Below are 12,043 nucleotides of genomic sequence, written 5' to 3' on the forward strand. Positions count from 1 at the left end.
AGCTTCAATCTGGCAGAGATGGCTACACATAGTGTGAATATTGGGCGTGTAGGTTCTAGGAGAGCAGTGGGGGGTTCTGGCGGCATGAAAGATGGTGGAGCTTCTGGTGTGGAGTCATGTATCAGGCGTCTTCGACAGGGCTGGGTCCTTAGATTTTCGGTTCACTCCGGAGTAGGCTTGTTCAAGGGTCCTCCCACTCCTGCGTATCCTTGGCCCTTGAACTTGTTCAGTGCGGTCATTATCTCTTCGTCAACCCCTGGAGGAACATGGGCAGAATTCGAGAACTGCGTCGAGGACCCAACCATTGAAGCAGCCTGGTAGAGCTGAGGCAGCAACCATTTGCGTGAATAGCTGTGACTTTACCATGTGAGCCACTTCATGAGGGAAAGATTCGGCGGGGATTCTCTTACTGGACGAAATGGGGGGATTTTACGACAAGGAATAACCTCGATTGAGATGTCTTGGCAGAGAACAGGATTCTTGCACCGAGGACCATTTCATCGAGGATCATTCCATCGAGGACCATTTCTCACTTCGGACGCGACAAGCCACGATCCTTAATCTCCCAATTCTCCCCAATACTGTCAACCATGAACAAGAACCATGAAGCTGCTTCACGCGGGGTGACGATCGCCAGACTGTCCGTTCTTTACAGCATTCGATGATCGCTGATCGTAGCAGACCTGGCGTGATGGGCACCAGAAGTTCAGTCCACAGTCCAGTCTCACCTCACTGACAATCGAACCATCATTTCCTTAGATGAACTCGCCCGTGACCCCCTTCAATAAGCTGCGGCGCTATATAGCTTCCTCTAGCTGCACTGGCTACGACTGTCCTACACTAGCCGCCAATCTGAGGGCCATGGTGCCAAATGTCGACCCGAACCCATGAAGAAGCAAGTGAGAAGAGCCACAATGAAGCTTGCACGACCATGAACATTGCGCCGGATGTCGTACAACATGCGCATCAAGAGCTGGGGTACAGGCAAGCTCGTGGCTATAGATCAAGGGATGTCAGAGAGTGTGGCACTTCGGAAGTCTTGAAAGCCAAGCTTGCTTGTTGACTGGAACGCCGCGTCTAGTCAATCGAGCGCATACCCCGGAAAACACAATGCACATTGTACTACGGTCTATCTAGACAATTACAATACTGAAGTACCTACAAGATCAGACCTTGACGCCATCGAAGCCAGCTTGAATATCCTCCAGGAGCAGTGGCTTTATTTTAAAGCGCAGCCCGCGAGACTACTTTGACGCATGGCCGAACCCTCTTACAATTACGACGCGAAATGTATCGGCGACAACTGCCGTCAAGAGCTCGCATCAAAGAAAAGGGTGATAAAGAAAGAGTATAGATTAGATCACAAGGTCACGGCACAGAATCTGCAGTCCGAGACAACTGTTATGCTGCCGCTCTCAAGAGGTGGTGAGCTCCTGTTACACATGCGTGGCACAAGATCCGTCATGGATGGATAGCTTAGCCCTGGCGCGTGCGACGCTATTCGTGGACAATTTGCCAGACGGCGACCCTCGAGGCGGGATTGGACCGACTGCGAGCCAGCGCCCAGTTGTGCTAGTACTGTAAAGGGTTCCATCATGAATGACGTTGGCGATGGGATATCCTGGCGCAATAGAATGATTCGGGAATGATGTGAGGGAAATATCCGCAGGCTAGGATGAAGAATGGAGGGCAGGTCCTCCTGAGTAGACAAGATGGGGGATCACAGGCGGCAGCAAGGAATGGCTCAATGTGAGACCATCGAGCAGTCAACAGAGCGAGAAGGGGTATCTGCCCATCGTACATTCCAGCGACTAAATCATGTACTCTCAATCCCGCGTCAAAATGTCCATATTCTGTTTGTGCTATGTGCGGTCCTAGCTTGTTGGCCTGATGAGTGTGAACCCAGTGAGGACTAGCGTTCGCTAAAGATGCCCCAGTCTCTCTCGCTGCACGTCCTGATTTCGTCCTGCATGTAGCCCTCCGATCGTTATTCCTAAGCCAGCTGACATCGCTACTGGCTTTCTCTGCGCATGCGCCACTAACGGTCCGCTCAACGCCTGCCTGCACGTCAACCTTCCCTGTTGAACTTGGCCTTTGTCGCAACTTCTATTTAGTGTGCATCGACTTCGGGCTTAATCTGACCTCTCATCCTCACTTGCTTAAAGAAGCTCCGTCAAGTCGTGCGTGATGCCAGCTGCATATTGTACCCCGCGATGCTCTCCGGGTCGTCCCAAATGGACTTAATCAATGTTGATTGATCCTGTATGCGTTTCGTCTTTGCAAGCTACCAGATTGGCATCGCGATTAATGGAGCTTCTGCTGCCGGGAACATGAATGCACCGTCCGTCTCTCGTACTATGCAATATTCCGAGCCGCATCCTCCACTATCTCCTCATTCTTGGATCCAAATGACCCGATTCGCTCGGTCTCTCTGTCATACTGACTTTCATAGCAAATGGAAGGTTTCAAGACTGGTAAAGACCATGGAGTTGCTCGAGATGAACAGATCAGTTCTTGCCCAGGTCAGCCCGATGCTTGAAGGTGACAGCTGCGTGGGTGCTTTAAGGCGCAATGTCGCGTCTGCGGTTCGGCAGCTTAGGCATTTTCGCTTTTTTAACAATGTGCGCTTACGAATGGGACGCTTGGTATCGATAGCGCTGAAGCGTAGCAGAGCAGCGGATAAGAGGCATTTGGGAGAAAGCCTAGAAACAAAAGAGGTCTCGTAGGAGGCAACGTGGCTGCCGTGAAAAGCCTTTTTAGCACCGGACACGAAGCCAGGCTCCGAGAAACAAGAGACAGGCATTCGACAAAGCCGATCCGACGCTTCTCCTCAGGACAACGGATGATCATAAATGGTCGCTCGTACAGGGGCCCATGTGACATTACACAAGCTAGTGATAGAGAAAATATGGTCCAGAGATTTTTGGGTACTGATCTTCGATTTAAGCAAGATTGGGCCAATGATTCACCCCGCTCTCGACACCAGCAAAGAACCTCCTTGCCCTTAAACAAGTTGTTGCAAGATGCCGAACATAGAGTTGGGGGTTCGTAAGGAGTCCTCGGTCATACTACTTCTCATAATGCTTCAGGAGAGAACATGTGGGGGAGTATAATGCGTCCATGCCATTTGACCTCGAGATTCTAGTGATGAATGGTTGATTGGCCACTTTCACGCCTGTGGCAGTCGTGCTGGGCGTTCAGGTCAGCTCTATCACTATGAAAGCCTTGCTCGACCCTCCATTCTTCTTAGATTCGTACATCTTCGGTCGTCCATCGCGATGCAAAGAACAACGGAATGATCACGGATTTTAGATCGCGGGAGCCGCCAAAACGTTATTCCGTCGAGCCACTGATCAGCCGCGCTGACTAAACATCATTGCAGCTGCCTGTTACGGTTAGCTCTCCCGCTTCGGCTTGGCGCTCTTTTCGTACAACCTCCAGACTTTCCACTTCCCATCTTCATCCACTACCCTGCATCGCCATCATTTCAGTATCCTACGCAGCTTCTTCCCTCTCGCGCTTTCTCAACAAATGCTGAAATGGTGAAAGCAAATGCTTCTCACTCCAAGCGTCTTGCCTAAAGATCGCAAGCGACGCCGCAGTCAAATCAGTAACAGCTCTACAGTCTCCGAGAACACACGTACTGGCTGTTACCCACCAAACACCTGGGACAGAGTATCCAAGTTATACCTCACCCCCCTTGCCCTTGAAGAACTCAGCCGCAGGACCTATTACTTCGACTCCATCTCTCCTTCCATCTCCACCGAATCAGAGCCGTCCCCGCAGACGACCCCTCAACACGCTACGCTTGCGCAATTCGCCAGACACGGAGGGCCCGACTTAAGTGACGTCCGAGGCGTAAGCATTGTATCGCTTGGTATGGTAGAGTAATCCTGACTTAATAGAAGCATTCAGCTGCATACTCAACAAATTTATCAGTAAGCGCAATGCCCCCCAAACCGCAGTAAGGCCACCAGAACGCCAGAAAGAGAAAAGAATCTTGGGAGCCTGAGTCTAGGGCATCCTCAGCCTATAATCCAACTTTAGAACATGCCCTAATAGATAACAACATCTTCCCTATCTTGACCTCGTGTAGCGGTGCCGACGAGGGTTGCTTGGACACCCCTAAAGATTTTAACGCAGTCATAACTAAACTTAAGGAGCGGCGCCGATCTCTTTCGCCGACTCGCTTTACTAACGAGGATTTCCGAACGTGGGAACGAATACACGAGAAAGCACGTTTAGAAAACAAAGTAATAGCTGAATCCTTCCCTACTATTACCGGTAAGACCAACATCCCAAACGAAATGAATGTTCGCCTCAATAGACTGAAAGATCTAGTCACAACTGATAAATTGACTAAGGGCTAGCCCGATTTTTAGGACGGCAGTTTGTAAGGCGATTTTGACTTAAAAACTCGCAAAGTTCTAAAGGACTACATTGTACCCTCCAGAAAGCTTTACGCACTATGTCTGCCAAACTTCTTCGCAGAAAGTAAAGGAGCCGACGGGGATTCCAGCATCTGTCGGCGACAAGCTTTCTATGATAGCGCATTAGGTAAACGAAGCATAACGAAACTCATGGAATATGCCGATCCTGCTGGGGAAATCTACGATTACGCGCGTACGTTTGTATGCACCTTCTACGGCACTGAAGCGGTATTAAGCATTTTCTGCCTCCATCGCTCGGGTCCCCGCAATGAAACTGGCGAGATTGAGGAGCTTTACGTGCATATGCACCGCCTAGGCAGTTTCGCTATAGTAGGCGGCGCCGACACTTTTCGCCAGGGAGCAACGATGCTCCGCAACGCGCGGCTCCTCGCTCAGAGTCACCGAGATGAAATCATCCGAAAAGCGAACGAGAAAGCCGCTAAGGACACGTCGGAAAGTTTGCTGTCCACGCAAAATTCCGCGTCCTTCGGCTCCAATGGGAGCGGCTCTACCGTGACAGACACAGACCAGCTCTCTCCAGAGTATGAGGCGAGGAAGAAGGCGCGATTGCAGGAACGTCGCGAGGAAACGTGATACTTTACGCAGAACCACCGCAACGACTACAACAGCACTAGAGATGACAAAGATACGCCTGCAATCGCCTGCATTTTGAGAAAAACATCTTTATTTACGAAGCATTATGAGCTCAGCGAACCCATGGCTGCCTGCAGAATTGCCACCCCTGGCAACCACCTTCACTCGCAACGAGGATTAAGACCGCGAGTTTGCAGAATTACTCACATGTCATCAGCTTCGCTAGCATAGCATAGATACCCCACATAGCCCAATTGTACAATATCAGAGCTTGTCACGACCCACGTACAGTCTCCTCTCTCCTACTTTTGCCACTGCTGCCACGACCAAAGCGATCTCATCCCACCCATTCGTTGCTTTTTGCGCACTTGCCTGACGTACTCTAATCTCAAGTTCAACCTCACGCTCCTCTTTTACCGCTTCACTATATCTTTGAGCCACTTTCAGCTTCCTTCCAGCGATGCGCGAGCCGTTGGGAGCGTTCGCAAGACCTCATGCTGACTCCTGCAACAGTGCCAGTCATGACTATGGCCTTGACTCAGCTCAGCAGATCTCTCTAATGACATCGCCAACACCATGACTTCATGAAGGTGCGGGGTCAATCTAATATTAAGATTTAACACTCTGTTGACACTGCCCGCAATTATTGATTTCTCTAGAAATCAGACCTCTTTTCCTTTCTTCGTCGCAACGAACTGTTTACAATTGCCTATACCATATACCAACGTGCTTACAACTACTTATTTCACAACGAAGTCAGCCTTCTTTTCACCTTTCATTGTTTAAATATACCCAATCGCCACTATTCTACTATAAACCACTTTCCCTCCGCCTCCAACACCATGCCTACCGCCATCCCAACCCTTACAGACCACCTCGCCGATCTCCTCCGCCGCGCCCTGCTCTTTAAAGTGAAGTACGAAGAGAAATCGCCCGTGATCTTCAGCCTTCCCAACCTCGAAAACAGTCTAGAGCAGACTATCGCTTGCCTCCAATTCACTATCAAAACGATCCATACGATTGTAGCATCACTGAACGAGGCGCAAGGGACAATTTGGGAGTTCTGGGAAGTTAGGAAGGCGGAGAGGCGATATAAGAAGCTAGAAGGAGTTTATGTGGATGCGGTCAGGGCGGTCGGGATGATGTGAGTGATGCGTGTGGGAAGGGAGCGACAGGGGGGTGCTGATTGGATGCAGTGTCGGAGAAGCGGTCGCGCAGACGGAGGAATGGCTGGATAACCCGGTGAGGGTGTAAGGAGTGGCTGTGGGGCAGTGCGAGGATAGAAGAGAAGGCGCAAAGCAGATCGATTGAATAAGAAGGAAGAGGCAAGGGAGGAGGAGGAGGGAGAGGGAGAAGGTTGTTTTATAGTTGAAAAGCTTATCGCACGGGCTGGTTGATTTAATTCTTTTTCTTTGCTGCTTTCTCTTCTTCCTTAGCTACGGTTAGCAGGCTTTTGTGTAATAGTTTAATAAAGATCTAGACAATCGGGCCTAGAAGGGAGATGTTTCAGCTATCCCAAACCCCATAAGCGCTTAGCATGAGTAGAAAGAGGTCCAGCAGAAGACGATGATCAGGAAAACTACGAATCAAAATATGCAAGTGTCAGAGAAGAGAGCCTGAGAAAAGTACCACAAGCAAAGATATGCGCGAACGAAGTTCAGTCGCTCGCACGCAATCAGCAAGGGCGTCTGCATCGGCCGGAAAGCTGAAGAGACGTCAGGGAAATCAGGAAAGCCATAGCGATGGAGGTGCACGTGTCAAGCACCAGAAATGATCCATCACTGCAGACACGGAAGGCTTTAAGCGAAAAGACATTTCTGCTTTCTTCAGACAGACAGCGCTGATCCCCAAAGATTTCCATCAGCCAGAAAATGTCTGAGGCACCCCTCTCTGAGCGATGCCGGACCGATAGTCCGGCGACTATACTGCCAGCGACAGGACTATATTTCTAGCATTGGAGGTTCCAATTCTTGCGACCAGCTGAGCAAGATATCTACAACTCTCCGGCAGAACCAAACCCTGCCCACCTCTCAGGCCACCAACGGTCTGCGTTATGTGGTCCAGGATCTAGACAGCATAGACGCCTACTCTTCAGTTGCATCCGTCCTTCGACAATACTTTTTTGTGTTTCTTAAAACTTACAGGGTGAACTTAAAAGAGGAACACTAACACGGCTCTTCTGTTCGGACCAGGAAAGCATCGAGAGGACCTGATATACTACCTGAGGATGGGTCAGCGCAAGATTTTGCGACCTGCTCACCTTTGACTGCGCTGATGCGCAGGCACTGGGAGAGATAAGGGAAGAGGCGTATCTAGATCTGCAGCCGACTTGTCGGACACGGGGTCGAGCTATAGACGAATATCAGAGAAAGCTTGCACCCTTAAAAGAACGGATACGTTGCGGACGCAATTGGAAGATCCTTCGAGACAACTTCGGAACCTTCATTCTTCTCCTGATCCCGTCAAAGGATGACTACGACATTCGCAATTCCGAGTGAGTTGGCTTTTCTTGTTTGTGGCGCTCTTCTGGCTTCTTCAGCGTGGAGAAGCTATCTCTTCCGGTACTCCACACCCTGATCGATCGAGCTCCTTTCTGAGCACCGTGGGAGCTTATTTGAGGCTGTATACGGCAAGGTCTCCGAGATAGTGAGTGTAATTGAGGACTGGAGTGGTCTTGACAGACAGTACAAGTTCGAAAGCATTGATGGGGCTACGTTGCAGAAGGAGCCGCCAGACTCGAGCCGCTTTATTAGATACTGCGGCTTGGATGCGGATAATCTCCCGAGGAACACTACTGGATCGAATGATGGGTTTGGAGACTCCATGGATGCCTTATAGAAGGATAGAGACATGTGTTGTGGAGAAACACTCGTGCTGGGCAACACCCTGCCATATCCACCCGTCTTCTAGCGGAGAAGCCACAACCTACAGTGCGTCACGTTTCTACTTCAAATCATGCAACGATAAAAGGTCAAATGCAACAACGCAAGTTTATAATGATATGCGAGTATATTGCTCCCGTTGGAGACAACTACTTGCGCAAAGCAATCTTCAAACGTCATGAATGAGTGTCAAGAAATGCAGTATTTTCGCGAGTGGATGGCTTAGCGAGAATGCAAACGCCAGAAAATTGCAGGAATTTCTAATTTTTTTTATCTTGGAATAGTACCTAGTTCGATCAAGTGTAGAGTGCTTTCGAGAGCATAAACAACTTCTTAGAAAGGTTCCGTCTATCAAGTTTTTTCTCCGTCAGAACAGATTGATGGAGACACTAAATTTTCTACAAACGGTCTCACCACCTGACACACTGCCTCTTCCTAATTCAAGAGGACTCGGTCTGCCAGAGCTGTCTCGGCTTGCCAGTCGAAAGAGCAGCTTGTAACTCCACGGCCAGCCACAGTCTGACGTGCTAGCTTCCACATCAGGATGGCCTGGCTTTGGCAGTGCTTACAATGGGTGTATCCTGTATTCACGAGTTAGTCAAGGGTGATGGTTCCGTCATGCAAACTGACCTTATGTTGATGGTAACGATTGGTCTTCTCTCCTCGATTTCTCACTGTCTGGTTGAACCAGTATTGGAGCAGCTTAAACCTTTCAGTCAGTATTCGAGCCTGAGCGATGCCAACATTTGATTTACTGTGAAGGTGGAATTTGGCAGCCGAGCGTCCATACGCTATCGTAGCAGATCTCCCTGTCTTCAGCAAGGTTGAACATGGCAAAATGCCAGCGATCGGTGTAGGTAGGATTTGGGAGCGCCGTGGCTGCGCGCGGCTTGCTGGAAGCGTGGCCAACATTGCGCTTGCTTGTTAACGGGCTTTAAATCCTTGAATCGTGTGCTCTGCCACTAGTGGCACGCTTTAAATATCCCACTGCATTGCCCGGTCATTGGAGCTTGACGGAATGAAGAGTTCAGGAAGACGTCCGGCTCGGACCCTGGAAATTTATCCGCTTCTTTCGGAGGACTTTTGTCTTGGAAGGGAGAACACGGAACAGGAAGCATGTCTTATACAACAGCGGTCTTGCAGACGTCGTTGAGCCCTGGGTAGTTTCTATAAATAGATTAGGTTTAGAGGCCATTCCACTGACCAGTTTATTTCCTGCAGCGAGCATGTCTCTGAAATCCGGCCCTCGCTCTTAGATCAGCTTTGCGAATGCTTCAAATTCTCTACTCCTCAACTCTCTCAATCTATAGATCATGAGTCAGCCATTCTTGCATGATAATGTGCGCTCTTCATTACTGCAGGGGCCTAGATTAGATTCATCGACGTTTGGTCACCTCCCCCAGGACGGACAACAGGAAGCCCATTCCAAATCGGCTAACAAGTTCGAACCACGGCCTGCCCCAGTTCTGCCAGATGTTGACCCGCGTACACATACGTAACCTCTCCATAGAGGGATTAAGGCCTGCAAAGAATCAAGCTCAAGCACCCATTTGAAAATGTTATAAACAACTGCGCTCTAGGCCACGTAGGTAAACACCTTTTATTTTAGCCTCTATTACTAGCATTGTCGCCGCCTTAGTGTAATCGAATGTCATTAATTAAGGTGCTCGTCGCTAGCACGCTCCATCAATTGTCGTCATCGTTTCCCGTGATATGATTGCTTACGCACCTTGAATCTCTTCCTATGCTCAGGATCCATTTTCGTCGCCATCGACTTCACTCCCATTTATCAATGCAAACGCTGTACATTCTCCAATGCAGCCTTCCGGTCCTTCTCCCTCCATTGACCTCCGAACACTTGAGACCCTGCAACACCAGATGAACGTCTTTTCAACAACGAAGCTAATCTTGTCTAGTTCTTCCAGGTCTTGTCACTACATGGCACAAAACATGGCTACTCCAACGCACCCATACGACCTTTGATCAGGTATCCAGTGGTACAGCTGATGTCGAGAAAGCGTTTACGATCACCCACCTACCTACAGTAACGACTGCCGTCACAACCTAAGCTCTCGTCGTAAGCCATGGCTAAAACCGCACGGATCAGCAGATCTTCCAAAGCTTTGAGTCCACGCTGTCGTGTGACACAAAGGCTAGCCTTTCCAGTCTCAAAATGCAAGAGAGCGCCATGTAATCTGGTCGCGGAGCATCTCCTAAGTGGGCAAGGAAAGTAACTACGTTCCAGCTCAAAAGGATAAGTACACGCCCCACCACCTTTGCATGACATCGTGTTAGGCTTGACACTTCTAGCAGCCCATGCCACTCGTTGATGCTTGTATTTCTGGGTCGATACTGTCGAACGTGTTATTGACGTGTTGTTGTCATGCCGAGTTAGGCTAGACCGGCCAAACATTAAGTACATCTTTATCGCATGCGAAGAAACCTTCATCTTCATCTTCCTCTACCTCTAACTTCCACCGGTCTCTTCAGCTCAACTAGCACAAAACTCAACGGACAGATATCTCGTAACGCTCTTCTCAAGCTATGTTTGACATGAATGCAGGTTCCCGAGCTATCAAGATGGCCGCGGAAAAGAAATCATTCCCTCAGCTTCAAGACTGCAACAACGATTTCTCCTTCAATCGTAACCCGTGGGACACGCAATTCCCCAGGAAGTCCCAAGAAGTAACAGCTACTTCGTCCGTAAACAACCCTGTGGCCCTCTCAAGGGGGAGGTTTGGGGCCGTCTGCCCTGACCCGCGGTCTCATACCTTTTCAAAAGCCGTTGCGATAGAGGTCGATGGCTCCATCGAAGATGAGACTTCTCTTTATCGGCGTGTCTTCGAAGTGCCTGGCAACGAAACACCAATATCCGTTGGAGAGGTACATGGTGGTCTGCAGCTTAACCGTTCCACATGCTGACATTGAACAGGGTAATTCCAAGCTCGCCTTTCTTGCCAAGGCTGTCGGTAAAATCCGTATGGCAGTGACAGATGGGACTGGTGATCGTGGTGGCAGCGGCTTTTTCATCGGTCATGACAAAAAGTACTTCATGACTTGCGCGCACTGGATCCCTCCCAGGGAAATTCAGGGCCAGGCGAACATCAGTCCTAATCACCGACCAAGAGGTAAGTATGTCCGGCTGCATTCCCGTGAACAAGCTAATGACTCGTATATCTCCAGTTGGACGCGAGATTGGATGTCACTTCGTCCAGGCCATTGAAGATTGGGATGTCGCTATCTTTGCCGTGGACTATGACCCCAAACTGGCTAGCGAGTTTCTGAAGTTCATATACGAGAGAGCGACCTCGGTCCCCGTCGATCATCTTGTAGCGGCCTCCTCGCTTGATCCAAAGGAAATCTGTGATCGCTATGCATTTAGCATGGGCTACTATGATGAGATTGACCCCACGCTTATTTCGACACACTGGGACAAGTGCATGAATGTCTGGCATCAGCAAGCCACTCTTCGAGAGTTGGGGCGACCCGATTATCGTGACATCTTCCCTTATCCAGGTGTCAAAAATATCATCACCGGCCGATTGAATAGCGATGGCGTGAAGGCAGAAAGCAAGACATGGTCTCACTGTATCAGTGGATGGCATGGTCTGTCTGGCGGCCTTATCGCCTACCTCGATAAACAGGAGGATGGATCAGCAAAACCGCGCATCATAGGACTCTGTAAGTAACGTATACCTTGCCTTGGGTTAGAGCTTAAGCCTCAATAGAATAGACTAACACAAGTCATGTGCCTCTTTAGTCCTTGGACCTCTTGATTCAGAACTCAAGAACGAAATGGCTGTTTTCTCATCCGAGGTCATAAATCAGATCGCGCATATCATTCAAGGAACCACTTAAGGCTCATGAAACACACAAAACTCGCTACTTCAGCATTTGTCATCTTGTAGAGCTGAGGGGCAAAAACACGGGTGTCAATCCAAAGAAAACGAAACATCAATAACTGGACCAGGATTGAGAAGCTTGAGACGGCGGGATATACAGGCGCAGAAATCAAATGACGAATGGTAGGATGTCATTGAGGTCATCGAAGGAAGCTGTGGTACTTGGAGATGGGTCGGGGCTAGACAGCAGATCAGAGTGCCTGAAAAAGGGGCCTCAGATTTCGAGTCGGCAGGT

At 49.5% G+C, this 12,043-nt stretch overlaps 3 protein-coding genes across 3 annotated transcripts; all 3 read left to right on the forward strand.

Moving 5' to 3' along the window:
* Positions 1-3,552: 3,552 nt before the first annotated feature.
* Positions 3,553-5,024, forward strand: KY384_007991 (uncharacterized protein; the record flags this gene model as incomplete). Its single annotated transcript, XM_044816480.1, has 2 exons — positions 3,553-3,858; positions 4,434-5,024. The coding sequence occupies 2 exons, from the start codon at positions 3,553-3,555 to the stop codon at positions 5,022-5,024; spliced, it is 897 nt and encodes a 298-aa protein (XP_044666530.1).
* Positions 5,025-5,866: 842 nt separating this feature from the next.
* On the forward strand, positions 5,867-6,421 carry KY384_007992 (uncharacterized protein; the record flags this gene model as incomplete). The annotated part of the gene is made up of 2 exons (XM_044816481.1): positions 5,867-6,168; positions 6,316-6,421. 2 exons carry the CDS (start codon positions 5,867-5,869, stop codon positions 6,419-6,421), a joined length of 408 nt encoding a protein of 135 aa, XP_044666531.1.
* A 4,065-nt stretch (positions 6,422-10,486) lies between these two features.
* Positions 10,487-11,764, forward strand: KY384_007993 (uncharacterized protein; the record flags this gene model as incomplete). The annotated part of the gene is made up of 4 exons (XM_044816482.1): positions 10,487-10,789; positions 10,839-11,034; positions 11,090-11,587; positions 11,667-11,764. The coding sequence occupies 4 exons, from the start codon at positions 10,487-10,489 to the stop codon at positions 11,762-11,764; spliced, it is 1,095 nt and encodes a 364-aa protein (XP_044666532.1).
* Between the last annotated feature and the right edge of the window lie 279 nt (positions 11,765-12,043).

Source organism: Bacidia gigantensis (assembly GCF_019456465.1).
Source record: "Bacidia gigantensis strain McMullin 20006 chromosome Unknown contig_283, whole genome shotgun sequence".
Classification (NCBI taxonomy): domain Eukaryota; kingdom Fungi; phylum Ascomycota; class Lecanoromycetes; order Lecanorales; family Ramalinaceae; genus Bacidia; species Bacidia gigantensis.